The sequence below is a fragment of the Kogia breviceps genome, chromosome 2 (assembly GCF_026419965.1).
Source record: "Kogia breviceps isolate mKogBre1 chromosome 2, mKogBre1 haplotype 1, whole genome shotgun sequence".
Lineage (NCBI taxonomy): Eukaryota > Metazoa > Chordata > Mammalia > Artiodactyla > Physeteridae > Kogia > Kogia breviceps.
Genome location: NC_081311.1, coordinates 15,340,356 through 15,359,781, shown reverse-complemented (window position 1 = coordinate 15,359,781; position 19,426 = coordinate 15,340,356). Strand labels below are relative to the sequence as shown.

The 19,426-nt window shown below is 36.1% G+C and overlaps 1 protein-coding gene across 2 annotated transcripts in view; it reads left to right on the top strand.

The window, feature by feature from the left end:
• ATRNL1 (attractin like 1) overlaps positions 1–19,426 on the top strand; it is a 705,727-nt gene that overhangs the window by 49,690 nt on the left and 636,611 nt on the right. For both annotated transcript variants that reach the window (XM_059054362.2, XM_067024581.1), the window contains exons 6-8: positions 734–908; positions 3,447–3,534; positions 16,361–16,616. In XM_059054362.2, coding sequence (XP_058910345.1) covers positions 734–908; positions 3,447–3,534; positions 16,361–16,616 — 519 coding nt within the window. The remainder of the gene's footprint in view (positions 1–733; positions 909–3,446; positions 3,535–16,360; positions 16,617–19,426) is intronic.

Below are 19,426 nucleotides of genomic sequence, written 5' to 3'. Positions count from 1 at the left end.
CATTTTACAGATGAGGAACCAAGACTCATGAGTAACATCATGAACGTGGATAGGAAAAGGCAGTGTTTTTAACTTAAGAGTATTTATGTTATCCTGCACTCATTAATAGTTTTAATTTTATTATGCATAATAATTTTTTCTGTTTGAGGATAATAAGCCTTTCTACTGATGCCAATTTTGGTTGTTCTTAATAAGAATGATGCTAACAAAAAATGTAATTTTATTTTTATATTTCTTTAATAGTTTACAATATATGAATGCTTTAATTTCCACTGTCTTTAAAAAAATTAAATATTTATAGTAATCCTTAGGAGATAGATTGTTATTTCTGTTGTATAGATGAAGGCTTGATGATGGCAAAGGTAAGCAGACTTTTCCAAGGTCACACTTTTAGTAAGAGACAGAACTAGGATTTGAGTACATTGTTTTCTGTTCTAATATCCTATTAGCATACTGAAATAAATTTGAAATTTATATCATTTAAGTAATTCTTTTAGATTGTATTATTTATTTGAACGTATCCAAGTCTGATTTGAGTGTATGATTTTTTCCTCTGTAAGCATTACATTTGCTTTTAGAGTTTTTCCTTTAAGATATATTTCAGACCATTTATGTACATTCTATTTATTAATACGATGAGCATTGGATTCTTAAATTCTCTTAATCCATGTATTCTATTTCTATAGTCTAAGGTCTTTGTTTAATGCACTGTGTTGTTTGATTTTTTAAATAGGTCCTGATTGTTCTTTGAATGTTCCTTCCACTGAGTCTTACTGGATTCTGCCAAATGTTAAACCCTTCAGTCCTTCTGTAGGTCGGGCTTCCCATAAAGCTGTTTTACATGGGAAATTTATGTGGGTGATTGGTGGATATACTTTTAACTACAGTTCTTTTCAAATGGTCCTGAAGTAAGTTTTCTTCTTGTTTTTCCAGATTTTCACAGTCTAAATTTTAAGCTGGATATTTTCGGTAATAAGACTATCCTAAATGCCTTATGTTATTGATATACAAATTTATGAGTGATTATTTTCATAATAGTATTTGTTTGCCACATAGGACTGATTTGAGAATATATAAACTCAGTGTATCAATAAGTTATTTGTCATTGGGCATATAGGTTTGTTCTATATAGATATTTCATTAGCTTTTTAGAGTTCTTTTAATAAATTCTGAATAAGAAAATATTAACTTTAAATAAGCCCAGGCCAGGCCAAGCCTATATTGGGCATCAGAATGAAGTATAATTGCTTATATAAAAGTACTTTCAGTTTTTCTGCAAATTTTAATTTACCTAAGCTTTTACTTTGCATTTACTTTACAAGCTTTTGTTTTGGAGAACAGTGCCAGTATTATAAGATAGGTTATGTATTTACTGTTGACTCAATAGAGATTGTCCTTTGTGTGATTGGATGACAAGGAGAACTGCTTGGATGCTAGCTTTATCTGATTTTTTTCAGCTGATAATTTTATTTTATGAACTATTCAATAACAATAAAAGAGGAAATAAGAATAATTTGATTATCAATGTTGTTTTCAGGGGTGATATTCATAATATGTAATAACTGATGTGACTTGGGCATCAACCAGTTGGAACCGACCCTGGACAGTGTACCATAATGGTGTATACCCAAAAGGGTTGCCATATTTAGTAGATAAATATACAGGACACACAGTTAAATTTGAATTTTAGACTAACAGTGAATAATTTTTTAGTATGCATAGGCCGTATAATTTTATTTTGTTTTTTGGTTTTGCCCCAAATATTGCATGGATCATACTTATACTAAAAAATTGTTTATCTGAATTCTGGTTTTTCTGGTTTAACTGGGCATTCTGTATTTTATCTGTAAACTCTAATTTCTGAAAATATTTGTCTTATTAATTTTGGGGATCAAAAAAATTCTGTGTATAAGAGCAGATTGCTTTAAAACTATGATAGAATAAGACTGGAATTAAAGTATGAAATAAAATAAAATAAATTCTGGAGAGAGGGAGGAAGAATTTTAGGTAAATATTTAAGTGAACAATTAGAATTCTGTAACACAATAAATGAAGGATAAAATATAGTAGAAAGAATTAAAAGAGAGTTGGTAGGATTAAAATGAATTGTTAAGATATGCAAAGAACCTGAGGAACTGAGAGTTAAATCTGGAAAAGGAAATTAACTATAATTCATGAAAATGAAAAGATTGTGAAAATGAAAAGATTGTGAAAATAAAGTAGAACTCAGGATTAAATTGTGGTATTTGCAAAGTAGAGTTGTGAAGACAGAGTATAGTTGTCAAGGAAACATGGATATCCTAAAAGTTTGTGTTCTGTACAAGTTAAATAGCATATTTTAAATTAAGTGATGAATTTTATTTGATATTCTCCTAAACATATATTTTCTATTTGAACCAGATAGTTTATTTTTTTTTTTATTGTCTGAAACCTGGTTCTTTTGATTACAGTGTTTATTTAGTTTTATAGTAAACTAGAGGTATCAGCTTAGAAGTAATCAGAAACTTTGTTGCTGTTTTCACAGGTTAGAGAATATTTTTTCATTTTTCTGAATTTGGTTTAGTTGTAGGTAAGGATGTTTAAAAGCTTTTAGAAGTGATAGTGTCAGTCATAAGTTGATTTATCTTCTGTAGTAGAATTTAATTGAGGTGTAGATGTTATGCTTAAGACAAATTATTCAGTAAATAATGTAAAAGTTTTGTATTAGTGTCTATTAAATTAGAGAGTATTTTATGGAACATTTATACATCGACATTAGAATTAATATGTATTCATGGGCATAGCAAATTGTTTTGAACACTTACTTTGTGCTGAGTACTTGGGATCTATCAGTGGACATAATGAATATCCCATCTTTGTGAAGTTAGTGAGGAAAGACAGGCAATTAGAAAAAAATGTAATTAGCATGATAAATATGTATATTATATATATATGCACATATATTCATATACAGATATAGATAGATAGAAAGATAGGTAGCAGGGGTAAGCAAATCAGGAATGCCAAAGAGGAGGGGGTTGTACTCACAAATGTAGTGGTGTAGGCTTCATGGAAAAGGTGAGAGCTGAGCAAATACTTGAAGGGGTCAGACATTGGCAGAGAAGAAAGCCAGACAAAAGCCTTAAGGTAGGAGCTTCAAGGAGGCCCAGGTGACTTTAAAAGTGTAGAAGAGCTCACTATTGTTTCGGTTAATCAGCTGATTCAGAACAAATTAACTCCGGTAATAAATAGCCTAGTCAAGTTATTGTATATTATACATTTGGATAATTGAATCCTAATTTAGACTAGGTATATCTTGAATGAGTCTCTATTTGAAATTTCTAATATGGTATATGAAATTATGAGTTTATTCTAATTGTTTTTGAATTTAATGAATATTTAAATACAAGAAAACATATACAAATTAAAAAAACTGAAAATGAAATTTTTTTTTTCCTTGTTTTTAGTTACAATTTAGAAAGCAGTATATGGAATGTAGGAACTGTATCAAGGGGACCTCTCCAGAGATATGGGCATTCTCTTGCTTTATATCAGGTATGAATCCTGCTTTAAATTTTAATCTTTTTTTTTCTTTTTTTAGACTTTAGAGGAAGAAATACTAAATCTCAGATTTATTTCAAACATTTAATAAGAACAGTAGATCATATGAATCACAATAACTTGAGATGTCAAAAACTTTTATACTATTTTAGTAAAAAAAAAAAAGAGTTTAATACAGTCCTCCATTGAACATGAGACGAGATGAAGGTTGAGTTTTTGTCCATGATATACATAACAAAAATTTACCATTGTAACCATTTTTAAGAGTAGAATTCATTCAGTGGCATTAAGTATATTAAAGTTGTACAGCCATTACTGTTATTTTCAGACCTCTTTTCATCTTGCAAAACTGAAACTCTATACCCATACAGTAACTTCTCATTTCCCCCTTTCCCCAGACCCTGCAAACTACCATTCTGCTTTCTGTCTCTGTGAATTTGACTATTCTAGGTACCTCATATAAGTGAAATCATAGTGTTTATCCTTTAATGACTGGCTTATTTCACTTGGCATGGTGTCCTCAAGATTCATCCATCTTGTAGCATGTGTCAGAATTTCCTTCCTTTTTACGTCTGAATAATGTTCTGTTGTATGTATATATTGCACTGCATTTTGTTTTTCCATTCATCCATCAATAGATACTTGGGTTGCTTCCACCTTTTTGGCTATTATGAATAATGCTACTATGAACATGGGTATACAACTATCTTTTCAAGTCCCTGATTTCAATTCTTTTGGATAGATAGCCAGAAGTGGAATTGCTGGATTGTATGGTAATTCTATTTTTAATTTTTTGAGGAACTGCCATATTGTTTTCCACAGCAGCTGTAACCATTTTACATTCCTACCAGCAGTGCACAAAGGTTTCAGTTCCTCCATATCCTTGTCAACACTTGTTATTTTCCTCTTTCCTTCCTTCCTATAATAGCCATTCTGATGGATGTAAAGCAGTATCTCATTGTGGTTTTGGTTGTATTTCCTTAATGATTTGTGATATTTAACATCTTTTCAAGTGCTTATTGGCTATTTGTACAGTTTCTCTGGAGAAACATATATTCAAGTCTTTTGCCCTTTTATTCTTTTTTTTTTTTTTTTTTTTTTTTCCCTCCGGTACGCTGGCCTCTCACTGTTGTGGCCTCTCCCATCGTGGAGTACAGGCTCCAGATGCGCAGGCTCAGCAGCCATGGCTTGCGGGCCCAACCGCTCCGCGGCATGTGGGATCTTCCCAGACCGGGGCACAAACCTGTGTCCTCTGCATTGGCAGGCGGACTCTCAACCACTGCGCCACCAGGGAAGTCCCTTTTGCCCATTTTAAACTCTTTTTTTGGTGTTGAGTTGTAGGAGTTCTTTATATATTCGGGATTTTATCCCCTAATTGGATATATGATTTGCAAGTATTTTCTCTCATCCCGTGGGCTGTCTTTTCACTCTATTGATAGTGTCCTTTGACGGGCAGGTTTATAATTTTGACACAGTCCAATTTATCTGTTTTTTTCTTTTGTTGCCAGTGCTTTTGGTGTCATATCCAAGAAATCATTGCCAAATCCAATATTATGAAGCCTTTTCCCTATGTTTTCTTTTAAGAATTGTGAAGTTTTAGTTCTTAGGTCTTTAGTCTATTTTGAGTTAATTTTTGTTTAGGGTATAAAGTAAGTGTCCAATTTTTTTCTCTTACATGTGGATATTCAGTTTTCCCAGCACTATTTGTTGAAAAGACTTTTTTCCACATTAAATGGTCTTGGCACTCTTGTTGAAAGCATTTGATCATATATGCAAAGATTTATTTCTGAGCTCTCTAGTCCTTTGATCTAGATCTGTGTTTATTCCAGTGCCACACTGTTTTGATTAGTGTAGTTTTGTAGTAAGTTTTGAAATGAAGAAATGTGACACCTCCAACTTCAGTCTTGTTTTTCAAGTTTGTTTTCTCTATTTGGGGTCCCTTAAGATTCCATAATAATTTTAGGATGGATTTTTCTACTTATGCAAAATGTCATTGGGATTTTGATAGGGTTTGCTTTGTAATCAGTTATTTTTATGTATTTGTGGGGTTCATGAATTTAGCATGATTAAAATCAGGCTACTTAACTGGTTTTTATTTTGAATCAACAAAAATTCATGTATTTTGTGGACTGTGACTACACTCTTCAAATCAGAACTTATATATTTTCTGTGCTTGTTTAAGAAAATTTGGAAAACACAGGAGCAATGTAAAGAATAAACTACCACTGTTTTTTGCTATGCATATACATGTTTAAGAAATTAAATAAAAATCTCTCTATGTACATATGTGTGTGGATATATGTTTCTTTGTTTTCTTTCAGTTTTGTTTTTTAGTTTTTTGATTTATTTCATTTTCTTGTAACAGCTTTATTGAGATATAATTGGCATATGATACAATTCATGTGTTTAAAATGTACAACTGAATGCTTTTTAGTATCTTCAGAGTTGTGCAATTATCTCTTGCAGGTTTGTCAAAATTGCAGTGTTGTGTAATCAATTTGAGAATATTTTCATTACCTTGTAAAGAAGTCCTATACCCTTCAGCTGTCACCCCAAACCTTCTCATCCTCCCAGCTTTAAGCAATCGTGAAGCTATTTCCTTTCTCTGTAGATTTGTCTTTCATATAATTGAAATTGTTTACTATGTAGCTTGTGACTGGCATGTTGCAGTGTATATCAGTACTTAATTTTTATGGTTAAATAATATCTATTGTATGGATATTTTACATATTGTTTATCCATTTATCAGTTGATGGGCACTTGGGTTGTTTCCCCTTTTGGCTATTATGAATAATGCTGCTATGAACATTCATGTATAAGTTTTTGTGTGGACATATTCTTTCATTTCTCTTGGGTATATATAGAGTTGAAATTGCTGGATCATATGGTAACTTTTAACTTTTTGAGGGACTTCCTGACTGTTTTCCAAGGTGACTGCACCATTTACAGTCCTGCCAACTTTGTATGAAGGTTCCAACGTGTACACATCCTCACCAAGACTAGTTAATCTGTCTTTTTTTTAACATCTTTATTGGAGTATAATTGCTTTACAATGGTGTGTTAGTTTCTGCTTTACAACAAAGTGAATCAGTACATAAGTTCCCATATCTCTTCCCTCTTGTGTCTCCCTCCCTCCCACCCTCCCTATCTCAAACCTCTAGGTGGTCACAAACCACCGAGCTGATCTCCCTGTGCCGTGTGGCTGCTTCCCACTAGCTATCCACCCTACGTTTGGTAGTGTATATATGTCCATGCCACTCTCTCACTTCGTCAAAGCTTACGCTTCCCCCTCCCCATATCCTCAGGTCCATGCCCTAGTAGGTCTGTGTTTTATTCCCATCCTACCCCTAGTCTCTTCATGATATATTTTTTTCTTAGATTCCATATATATGTGTTAGCATACGGTATTTATTTTTCTCCTTCTGACTTACTTCACTCTGTATGACAGACTCCAGGTCCATCCACCTCACTACAAATAACTCAGTTTCATTTCTTTTTATGGCTGAGTAATATTCCATTGTATATATGTGCCACATCTTCTTTATACATTCTTCTGTTGATGGACACTTAGGTTGTTACCATGTCCTGGCTATTGTAAATAGAGCTGCAATGAACATTTTGGTACATGACTCTTTTTTTTTTTTTTTTTTTTTTGCGGTATGCGGGCTTCTCACTGTTGTGGCCTCTCCCGTTGCAGAGCACAGGCTCCGGACGCGCAGGCCTAGTGGCCATGGCTCACGGGCTTAGTTTTTCCGCGGCATGTGGGATCTTCCCGGACCAGGGCACGAACCCGTGTCTCCTGCATTGGCAGGCGGATTCTCAACCACTGCGCCACCAGGGAAGCCCCTACATGACTCTTTTTGAATTCTGTTTTTCTCAGGGTATATGCCCAGTAGTGGGATTGCTGGGTTGTATGGTAGTTCTATTTTTAGCTTTTTAAGGAACCTCCATACTGATCTCCATAGTGGCTGTATCAATTTACATTCCCACCAGCAGTGCAAGAGTGTTCCCTTTTCTCCACACCCTCTCCAGCATTTATTGTTTCTAGATTTTTTGATGACAGCCATTCTGACCGGTGTGAGATGATATCTCATTGTAGTTTTTATTTGCATTTCTCTAATGATTAATGATGTTGAGCATTCTTTCATGTGTTTGTTGGCAATCTGTATATCTTCTTTGGAGAAATGTCTATTTAGGTCTTCTGCCCATTTTTGGATTAGGTTGTTTGTTTGTTATTGAGCTGCATGAGTTGCTTATAAATTTTGGAGATTAATCTTTGTCAGTTGCTTCATTTGCAACTATTTGCTCCCATTCTGAGGGTTGTCTTTTGGTCTTGTTTATGGTATCCTTTGCTGTACAAAAGCTTTTAAGTTTCATTAGGTCCTATTTGTTTATTTTTGTTTTTATTTCCATTTCTCTAGGAGGTGGGTCAAAAAGGATCTTGCTGTGATTTAATCTGTCTTTTTGATTATAGCCATCCTAATAGGTGTGAAGTGGTACCTCATGTTTGATTTGCATTTCTATGTTGACTAATGATGTTAGTCATGTGCTCTTTTGGGTATCTGTATTTTCTTTGGAGAAATGTCTATTTAAGTCCTTTGCACATTTTTAAATTTTTGAGATGTCAGAGTTCTTTATATATTCTAGATACAAGTCCCTTATCAGATATATGGTTTGCAAATATTTATTCCACTTCTTTTACTTTCTTGATGGTGTCTTTTTTGTTTTTTTGCGGTACGCGGGCCTCTCACTGCTGTGGCCTCTCCTGCCGTGGAGCACAGGCTCCGGACATGCAGGCCCAGTGGCCACGGCTCATGGGCCCAGCCACTCTGCGGCATGCGGGATCCTCCCAGACTGGGGCATGAACCCGTGTCTCCTGCATCGGCAGGCGGACTCTCAACCACTGTGCCACCAGGGAAGCCCTTGATGGTGTCTTTTGAATCACAAAAGTTTTTAACTTTGATGAAATCCAATATATCTTTTTTTTTCCTTTTGTTGCTTGTGATTTTGGTGTCGTATCTAAGAATCCATTGTCAAATCTAAGGTCATGCATATTTAGCCCGTGTTTTTTTTTAAGTGTTCTATAGTTTTTTCGGCTCTTAACGTTTAGGTCTTTTATCCACTTGAAGTTTTGTATGTTATGTGCAGTAAAGATTGAGGTTCACTCTTTTGCATGTGACTATCCAGTTCTCTTAGCACTGTTTGTTGAAGGACTATTCTTTCCCCATTGAATTGTCCTGGCACTTTTGCCAAATATCAATTAACCATAGATATATGGATTTTTTTCTGGACTCTTAGTTCTGTTGATTTGTATGCTTCTCTTTTTGCCAGTAGCATACTATATTGATTACTTTTGCTTTGTAGTAAGTTTTAAAGTTGAGAAGTGTTAATCCTCCAATTTTATTCTTCTTTTTCAAGATTACTTGGATATTCTCAGTCTCTTGCAATTCCATATGAATTTTGGAATCAACTTGTCAATTTCTACAGAGAAGCCATTTGGAATTTTAATAGAGATTGCACTGAATCTGTAGATCAATTTGGAGAGTATTGCCATCTTAACAATATCAAGTCTTCTGATCCATGAACACAGGAGGTCTTTCCATTCATTTAGATCTTTCAGAATTTCTTTCAACAATGTTTTGTAGCTTTGAGTATAAGTTTGGAATTTCTTTTGTTAAATTTATTCCTAGTTATTGTATTCTTTTTGATGCTTTTGTAAATTGAATTGTTTACTTAGTTTCATTTTTGGATTGTTCATTGCAAGCTTATAGAAGTATAATCGGTTTTTTGTACATTGATCTTTTATTCTGCAATGTTGCTGAAGTCATTTATTAACTCTAATTGTTTTTTTTTTTGATTTTTTTAAAAAACATCTTTATTGGAGTATAATTACTTTACAATATTGTGTTAGTTTCTGCTGTATAATAAAGTGAATCAGCTATATGCATATATATATATATATATATATATATATATATATATATATCCCCATATCCCCTCCCTCTTGCGTCTCCCTCCTACCCTCCTCTTTCCACCCCTCTAAGTGGTCACAGAGCACCGAGCTGATCTCCCTGTGCTATGCAGCTGCTTCTTACTAGCTATCTGTTTTACATTTGGTAGTATGTATATGTCAGTGCTACTCTCTCACTTCATCCCAGCTTACCCTTGCCCCTCCCTGTGTCCTCAAGGCCATTCTATATGTCTGCATCTTTATTCCTGTCCTGCCCCTAGGTTCATCAGAACCATTTTTTTTTTAGATTCCATATATATGTGTTGGCATACGGTATTTGTTTTTCTCTTTCTGACTTACTTCACTCTGTATGACAGACTTAGGTCCATCCACCTCATTACAAATAACTCAATTTCGTTTCTTTCTGTGGCTGAATAATATTCCACTGTATATAGGTGCAACATCTTCTTTATTCATCTGTCGATGGACACTTAGGTTGCTTCCATGTCCTGTCTACTGTAAATAGTGCTGCAGTGAACATTATGGTACATGACTCTTTTTGAATTATGGTTTTCTCAGTGTATATGCCCAGTCGTGGGATTGCTGGGTCATATGATAGTTCTATTTTTAGTTTTTTAAGGAACCTCTGTACTGTTCTCCATAGTGGCTGTATCAGTTTACATTCGCACCAACAGTGCATCTCCATATCCTCTGCAGCATTTATTGTTTGTAGATTTTTTGATGATGGCCATTCTAACTGGTGTGAGGTGATACCTGATTATAATTTTGATTTGCATTTCTCTAATGATTAGTGATGTTGAGCATCCTTTTATCGGTTTGTTGGCAATCTGTATTTCTTCTTTGAAGAAATGTCTATTTAGGTCTTCTGCCCATTTTTGGATTGGGTTATTTGTTTTTTTGATACTGAGCTGCATGAACTGCTTGTATATTTTGGAGATTAATCCTTTCTCAGTTGGTTCGTTTGCAAATATGTTCTCCCATTCTGAGGGTTGTCTTTTCGTCTTGTTTATGGTTTCCTTTGCTGTGCAAAAGCTTTTAAGTTTAATTAGGTCCCATTTGTTTATTTTTGTTTTTATTTCCATTTCTCTAGGAGGTGGGTCAAAAAGGATCTTGCTGTGATTTATGTCATAGAGTGTTCTGCCTATATTTTCCTCTAAGAGGAAACATATTTCCTCTATGCCTACTTTCTGGGGAGTTTTTATCATAAATGGGTGTTGAATTTTGTCAAAAAATTTTTCTGCATCTATTGAGATTATCATATGGTTTTTATCCTTCATTTTGTTAATGTGGTGTATCACATTGATTGACTTGCATATATTGAAGAATCCTTCCATTCCTGGGATAAACCCACTTAATCATGGTGTATGATCCTTTTAATGTGCTGTTGGATTCTGTTTGCTAGTACTTTGTTGAGGATTTTTGAATCTATGTTCATCAGTGATATTGGCCTGTGGTTTTCTTTGTTTGTGACATCTTTGTCTGGTTTTGGTATCAGGGTGATGGTGGTCTTGTAGAATGAGTTTGGGAGTGTTCCTCCTTCTGCTATATTTTGGAAGAGTTTGAGAAGTATAGGTGTTTGTTCTTCTCTAAATGTTTGATAGAATTTGCCTGTGATGCCATCTGGTCCTGTACTTTTGTTTGTTGGAAGATTTTTAATTACAGTTTCAATTTCAGTGCTTGTGATTGGTCTGTTTATATTTTCTATTTCTTCCTGGTTCAGTCTTGGAACATTGTGCTTTTCTAAGAATTTGTCCATTTCTTCCAGGTTGTCCATTTTATTGGCATAGAGTTGCTTGTAGTAGTCTCTCATGATCCTATGTATTTCTGCAGTGTCAGTTGTTATTTCTCCTTTTTCATTTCTAATTCTGTTGATTTGTATCCTCTCCCTTTTTTTCTTGATGAGTCTGACTAATGGTTTATGAGTTTTGTTTATCTTCTCAAAGAACCAGCTTTTAGTTTTATTGATCTTTGCTATCATTTCCTTCATTTCTTTTTCATTTATTTCTGATCTGATCTTTATGATTTCTTTCCTTCTGCTAACTTTGGAGTTTTTTTGGTTCTTCTTTCTCTAATTGCTTTAGGTGTAAGGTTAGGTTGTTTATTTGAGGTTTTTCTTGTTTCTGGAATTAGGATTGTATTGCTATAAACTTCCTCTTAGAACTGCTTTTGCTGCATCCCATAGGTTTTGGGTCATCATATTTTCTTTGTCATTTGTTTCTAAGTATTTTTTGATTTCCTCTTTGATTTCTTCAGTGATCTCTTGGTTATTTCGTAGTGTATTGTGTAGCCTCCATGTGTTTGTAATTTTTACAGTTATTTCCTGTAATTGATATCTAGTCTCATAGTGTTGTGGTCGGAAAAGATACTTGGTACAATTTCAGTTTTCTTAAATTTACCAAGGCTTGATCTGTAACCCAAGATATGGTCTATCCTGGAGAATGTTCCATGAGCACTAGAGAAGAAAGTATATTCTGTTGTTTTGGATGGATTGTCCTATAAATATCAATTAAGTCCATTTTGTTTAATTTGTCATTTAAAGCTTGTGTTTCCTTATGTATTTCATTTTGGATGATCCGTCCATTGCTGAAAGTGGGGTGTTAAAGTCCCCTTCTATAGTTATGTTACTGTCGATTTCTCCTTTTGTGGTTGTTAGCATTTGCCTTATGTATTGAGGTGCTCCTGTGTTGGGTGCATAAATATTTACCATTGTTATATCTTCTTGGATTGATCCCTTGGTCATTATGTAGTGTCCTTCTTTGTCTCTTATAATAGCCTTTATTTTAAAGTCTATTTTGTCTGATATGAGAATTGCTACTCCAGCTTTCTTTTGATTTCCATTTGCATGGAATATCTTTTTCCATCCCCTCACTTTCAGTCTGTATGTGTCCCTAGGTCTGAAGTGGGTCTCTTGTGGATAGCATATATACAGGTCTTGTTTTTGTATCCATTCAGCCAGTCTGTGTCTTTTGGTTGGAGCATTTAATCCATTTACATTTAAGGTAATTATCGATATGTATGTTCCTGTTACCATTTTCTTAATTGTTTTGTGTTTGTTTTTGTAGGTCTTTCCCTTATCCTGTGTTTCCTGCCTAGAGCAGTTTCTTTAGCATTTGTTGTAAAGCTGGTATGGTGGTGCTGAATTCTCTTAGCTTTAGCTTGTCTGAAAAGCTTTTGACGTCTCCATTAAATCTGAATGAGTTCCTTGCTGGGTAGAGTAATCTTGGTTGTAGGTTTTTCCCTTTCATTGCTTTAAATATGTCCTGCTACCTCCTTCTGGCTTTCAGAGTTTCTGCTGAAAGATTAGCTGTTAACCTTACGGGGATTCCGTTGTATGTTATTTGTTGCTTTTCTCTTGCTGCTTTTAATATTTTTTCTTTGTATTTAGTTTTTGGTAGTTTGATTAATATGTGTCTTGGTGTGTTTCTCCTTGGATTTATCCTGTATGGGACTCTCTGCGCTCCCTGGACTTGATTGACTGTTTCCTTTCCCATGTTAGGGAAGTTTTAGACTATAGTCTCTTCAAATATTTTCTCAGACCCTTTCTTTTTCTCTTCTTTTTCTGGGACCCCTATAATTCGAATGTTGGTGTGTTTAATGTTGTCCCAGAGGTCTCTGAGACTGTCCTCAATTCTTTTCATTCTTTTTTTCTTTATTCTGCTCCCTGGCAGTTATTTCCACCATTTTATGTTCCAGCTTACTCGTCCGTTCTTCTGCCTCAGTTATTCTGCTATTGATTCCTTCTAGAGTATTTTTAATTTCATTTATTGTGTTGTTCTTCACTATTTGCTATTTAGTTCTTCTAGATCCTTGTTAAATGTTTCTTGTATTTTCTCCATTCTGTTTCTGAGAATTTGGATCATCTATACTATCACTACTCTGAATTCTTTTTCTGGTATGTTGTCTATTTCATCTTCATTTATTTGGTCTTGTAGGTTTTTACCTTGCTTCTTCGTCTGTAATATATTTTCTTGTCGTTTCATTTTTTTGATGGTTGGGGCTGTATTCCTGTTTTACCAGTTGTTTGGCCTGAGGGGTCCAGCGCTGGAGTTTGCAGGCAGTTGGATAGAGCCGGGCCTTGGTGCTGAGATGAGAACCTCTGGGAGGCCTTGCTCTGACTACCTAGGGTGTGAGGTTCTCTGTTAATCTGGTGGGTTGCACCTGGAGCTCCCACCACTGGAGCTTGGGCCCGACCTCTGGCCTGGGAACCAACCAAAAAAAAAGAAAGAAAGAAAGAAAAAAGGAGCAGTACAATATCACAGAATAAAAAAACAAAAGAATTTGAAAGATAAAAGATATATTAGGAAAAGTAAAAAATATAATTGCAATAACTGCAACAAGGTAAAATAAAACCACAACAGAAAAAAGAAAAAAAAAAAGGTGGGGGCGGGCTTCCCTGGTGGCGCAGTGGTTGGGAGTCCGCCTGCCAATGCAGGGGATGCGGGTTTGTGCCCCGGTCCGGGAGGATCCTACATGCCGCGGAAAGGCTAGGCCCGTGAGCCATGGCCACTGGGCCTGCACGTCTGGAGCCTGTGCTCCGCGATGCGAGAGGCCATGGCAGTGAGAGGCCCAAGTACCGCAAAAAAAAAAAAAAAAGGTGCGGGGAATAAGCCAAAAGGAGAGTATAATAACAAAGTATAAAGAATAAAATAAAATTAGAAAAATAAAAGATTTATTAGGAAAAATAAAAATAAAAATGAATCAACAAGGTAAAACAGAACCACAATCTAAAAGAGGAAAAGGAAGAAGAAGAAAAATAAGCCTTGGCTATGCGGGAGGAGTTTAGGCAGGGTGGGGAATTAGGCAGGCTGGGGTTTACGGTGGGGCGGGACCTAGGCGGGTGGGGGGTGTGACATTTGAGCATGGGGCAGGGCCTAGGCTCAGGACCCATGCAGCCAGAAAAGGCCCTGGGGACAGGGCATGTGTGGGGCAAGACATTCAAGCGTGGGGCGGGGCCTCTGCTTAGGACCTGGCAGGAGGGAAGAGGCAGGAAGTGGAAAGTAGGGCCTCTGGAGTGTGGAGTTCTGGAGTTTGGAGGTAAAGCCCTGGGTGAGGGTGTGTTGGTGGGGTTTAGGCCCAGCCTGTTGGAGGGGGTCTCCATATGTAGAGGTAGGGCCCTGGGTGGGAGTGCAGGGGAGGGTTTGGGCTCTGCATGGCAGGAGGTAGGCTCCGAGGGCAGAGGATTAGGCCCGGGAGCCCAACAGTCTTCCCAGTGCCTAAGTGGACAGGGAAAGCTCTGGCCCCCTTCCCTTCCGTTCCTTCACATCCCTCTTGCACTGTCTCCCAGAAGGTCTCCACCGATCCGTTGGATCCCTAACCGTGGGTGGGTCCCACTGGGTTTAGGAACTCCTCCCCTCCCGAGCCGCCCCTCAGGGGTGCCCGTCCCGGAGGTCCAACCTTTACTTTTGCTCCCCTTCCCTCCCTCCCACTCCCTCAGGACCCGTGTGGCTGGAGGGGGCCTAGGTGGGCAGAGGATCAGGCCTGGGAACTCAACAGGTTCCTGGGGGTCCAAGTGGGCAGGGAAAACCTGGCCATGCTCCCTTTTTTTTTTTTTTTCCTGTACACGGGCCTCTCACTGTTGTGGCCTCTCCCGTTGCGGTGCACAGGCTCCAGACGCACAGGCTCAGCGGCCATGGCTCATGGGCCCAGCCGGTCCGCGGCATGCGGGATCTTCCCGGACCGGGGCATGAACCCGTATCCCCTGCATCGGCAGGCGGACTCTCAACCACTGCGCCACCAGGGAAGCCCCATGCTCCCTTTTGATCCTCTGCCCTCCCAATGGTTCCCCAGTTTCCCCCTTCCAGCCTAAGTTCCCTTCCCCTCCCCCAGCTGCCCTTCAGGGACGTCAGTCCCGTCCTGCCTCCACTTCTCCCCCTTCACTCCCCCAATGCTCCACATCCTACCCGGTCGCTGGGAGTTCTTCCCATCCCCTTAGGTGTCCGTGGTCCCCCACCAGTGCCTAGTAGGTGCCCTAGTTGTGCAGAGACATGAATTCTGCATTCTCCTAGTCTGCTGTCTTGACTCCGCTCCCTCTAATTTTTTTTTTTATATCTTAGTATTCTCTGTATACAAGTTCATATCATCTACAAATAGAAATATTTTACTTTTCTTTTCTAATCTTTATACCTTTATTCAGTTTTTGCATATTTGCTCTGGCTAAACTCTTGAGTACAATGTTGAATGTAGGTGGCAAAAGCAGGCATCTTTATCTTATTACTGACCTTGGTAAAACATCCAGTCTTTTACCATTAAGTGTATGTAATATCAGCTTTCTGTTTTTCTTAGATGCTCTTTATTAGGTTGAAGGAATTATTTTCTCTTTCTAGGTGGTTGAAATAGTAATGATTTATATAACATTCATTTCAATCATATTGAAATTGTATAATTTATAAGTGCTGTAATGTATTTGCTCATAGCCATGAGAAGTGGTAATAAAAATGTACTCCACATAATATACGCAAATGTGATCTACCTTTCTGGTGAATAATGATGAAAACAGTGAATGACTGAGACTATCACAAAGCAGTACAAATAGATGGTAAAATTCAAATTTAACAACTAGGGACTCAACAACTAGGATAATTATAAACATGGTTAATTGACTATATAACTTTTAAATAAAATACCTTAAAGTAACTTTTTGTAAGTGTGGATTTTCCCCCTTCTTGTAAGTAAAAGAATTATCATTACTCATGTGTTCCCATTTGACTTTTTACAAATAAGAACTATGTCTTATGCATGTTGTGAGCAATTACTAAAATTTAATGTTTAAATTTAGTCTTAATTTTTAATTAATATATCTTGCTAAGATACAAATATTTTTTTATTAACATATGTTTTTTTAATTTACAGGAAAACATCTTTATGTATGGAGGCAGAATTGAAACAAGTGATGGCAATGTCACAGATGAATTATGGGTTTTTAACATACATAGTCAGTCATGGAGTACAAAAACTCCTACTGTGCTTGGACATGGTCAGCAGTATGCTGTGGAGGGACATTCAGCACATATTATGGAGTTGGATAGTAGAGATGTTGTCATGATCATAATATTTGGATATTCTGCAATATATGGTTATACAAGCAGCATACAGGAATACCATATCTGTGAGTTACTTTGAACATGTAACTATGTACTCTTCTTTATTGGTTGAGAATATTTTATCTATAATAAAATCCTCATGAATTTAGTCAAAATGGTTAGTTATTGGAAATTAGAATTATAAACCAAGAATTAATACTTATATATAAACTTTTAAATTTTGTGTTAGATATTCTTTAATATGTAGGTTATCTCCTTAGCCAAATGTGCAGAAATGTTACATACTAGACAGATTTTCTAAGAATTGAGAATATGTATTTTAAATATCTGAAATTCCAATAGATGGTGCTATTTCTTTGGATTTTACTTATGAACTGAAAGCTAAAACTACCCTAGTTTCTTTACTATGCATTCCATGATTTCAGGATTTTTCATTTTTCAAGGTTCTGTTTCTAATCTTATTGCAATATCTCTATGTATGTATTACTCTTCTAAAGTAAGCTTCCCAAAGACAGTCTTTTGGCTTCTATAATAGATTATATCTGGTGTGTGAAGGTGACTGGGGCAATCTACATATGACTCTTAAATACTCTAATTTATTTTTCTGGTACTTTATTTCTTTGAATTCTTTATGACATTTTCAAACAGTTGTAAGTTTTTTGTTTTTTTTAAAAAATTTGCCTACAACTGTATATACGCTGTGTTTGCTATTTAGATTCAGGAACATACTCCATTTCTGGTTCTGGCCAGGATTATGAACTCGAGTTTTTGGCCCTTTTGTGTATAGACAACTATATTCAACTATTTAGAGTCCTTGTGTAGTCTTAATGAGAAAACTCATTTGCAGATCACCATTGGCAACAACGAGAGAGTGCTTGTGTGTCGGAGGAGGACTCCCTTCTAAATTCTCCACTGTTTCCCCTTCAGTCCTTTAAGGTGATCTTTTCTTTTTCATAGCCCCAGTACAGCTGAGCTGGAATTGGGATATGTATCCTCCTTACTTCTTACTGTCATTTCCACTGTATTTTTACTCCTTCCTCCTTTAAATCACTCAACTTTGAATCTTACATCATCAGACTACACCACCTACTACTTCTCCATCTTACACTCCTCTGTTGCTCCTTTGATCACTATGCTTAATTCCTGGAAGAATATAGCTTCTGGCTCACTGTCTCTGTCCTACATATATTAGCCAGATATTTTTATGGATATTATAGGATCCATTTAAATACGTCTGTCCTCTCAATTTTTTGCTCTCTCTTACAAAGATCTTGTTTTCCATCCTGTTTGGGTCTTTCTCTTGCATTGTGGTACTCTTGACCTTGTGTACCTGCTACGAATCCTATAATTTCCATTTCAAGTATCTTACTCTTCAAGTGCTGCTGATCTTTCCAGCTTACTCCTGAAGAGTGTCCAGACTCTGGGAATTCTTCCGCCTTACCAGAGCCTTTAGTCCGTTGAGCCTCCTGTCAGTGCTTCACTCTCTCTCACCCTCTCTTGTCCGTACTTCTCATTTACTGAGTTTTAAGTTCATAATCACCAATCTGTCTTACAGTTTTCCAAGATGACTGTTTCATATGTTTTCTTTTCTCTCTTCAAACTTCTAACCCTTCACTCTTCATCATTACTCTCTTACTTCTTATTTTACTGAGAAAATAGAAGAAATCTAAAGAGAATTCTGGTGATAGGAACATTTTAGAGTGTAATGGTTAATAAATGCTGCATTAAATAAGCCTGTTTACATACATTATTGTCATAACAAACTCATGGTAGCAGTGAAGCAAATGTGGGTGAGTCATTCTCATTTTTCAGGTGGGCCCAAGAGTTGTTTAAGCAAGAGTGACAAATTTTCTATGTAAAAAGGTTGTTTTGTTTTTTGATTTTGTTTTTAATTTTTGGTTTTATTATAGTGTTCAGGGAATGTTGTAGGTATTATTTCTACTTTTTGTAATTTATTGAGATTTTCTTTGGGGCCCAATTTTCATAAATGTTCTATAGACACTTGAAAAGGAGGTAAATCCTATAATATCAAAGTATAGCTTTTGACACATATATATAAAATCTACTTATTGATTATTCTGTTTAGGTCTTTTCTTCCTTACTTATGATATTTTTTAACTTGATCTATCATGCTCTGAAAGTTAATAAAAGTCTAAAAATGTTATTTTTGCCTATTTCTTCTTGTGTATTCTGGAATTTATGCTTTATGGAAGTTGCTATTATGGATATTCATAACTGTTATATCTTTATTGCAAATTGTATCTTTTAATATTATAAAGTGCTTTGTTCAGTGTTTCTTGATCTGATTTCATCATTGTCTATTATTAATACTATGGCTCTTGGTATTTTTTTGGTGGGGAAGTCAGTCTTTTCCCTGTGTACCTTTGCCCATTCCTTTATTGTTAACCATTCAGAATCACTTTGTTTTAAATGTATCTCTTGTATACAAGACAAAGTTGGATTTTGCTTTGTGATCCCTCTGGTTTTTGTACATTTTATGTACGGTTTGTTTTTTTAAAATTACTTTGTTGTCTTTTTATGGTTTTAATTATAGCTCTTCTCATGATTAGGGAGAGTGAGGCCCATTTTTTGTGGGAACAAGAGAGGTAATATTTGAGAGCTTCCATTAGGCTTCTTCCATGTTCCTTGTTTTTTTGTCTTCCTTTCTGCATTCTTGCAGCTTTCTCTATCTGTTTCTCTTAGTTTCACTGGCTTTGTGCACATTAGCACCTGATTTGGAGTTGGTTAGTTTTTTTCATTCCTAATTTCTCTGGAAATTTAATATTCTTTTTCTTTCACTTTTCCTCCCCATGTTTTCCTTATTTTATATGTCTTCCCTGAGGAAAACGGGAAGATTCAGGGTTAAACTATTACC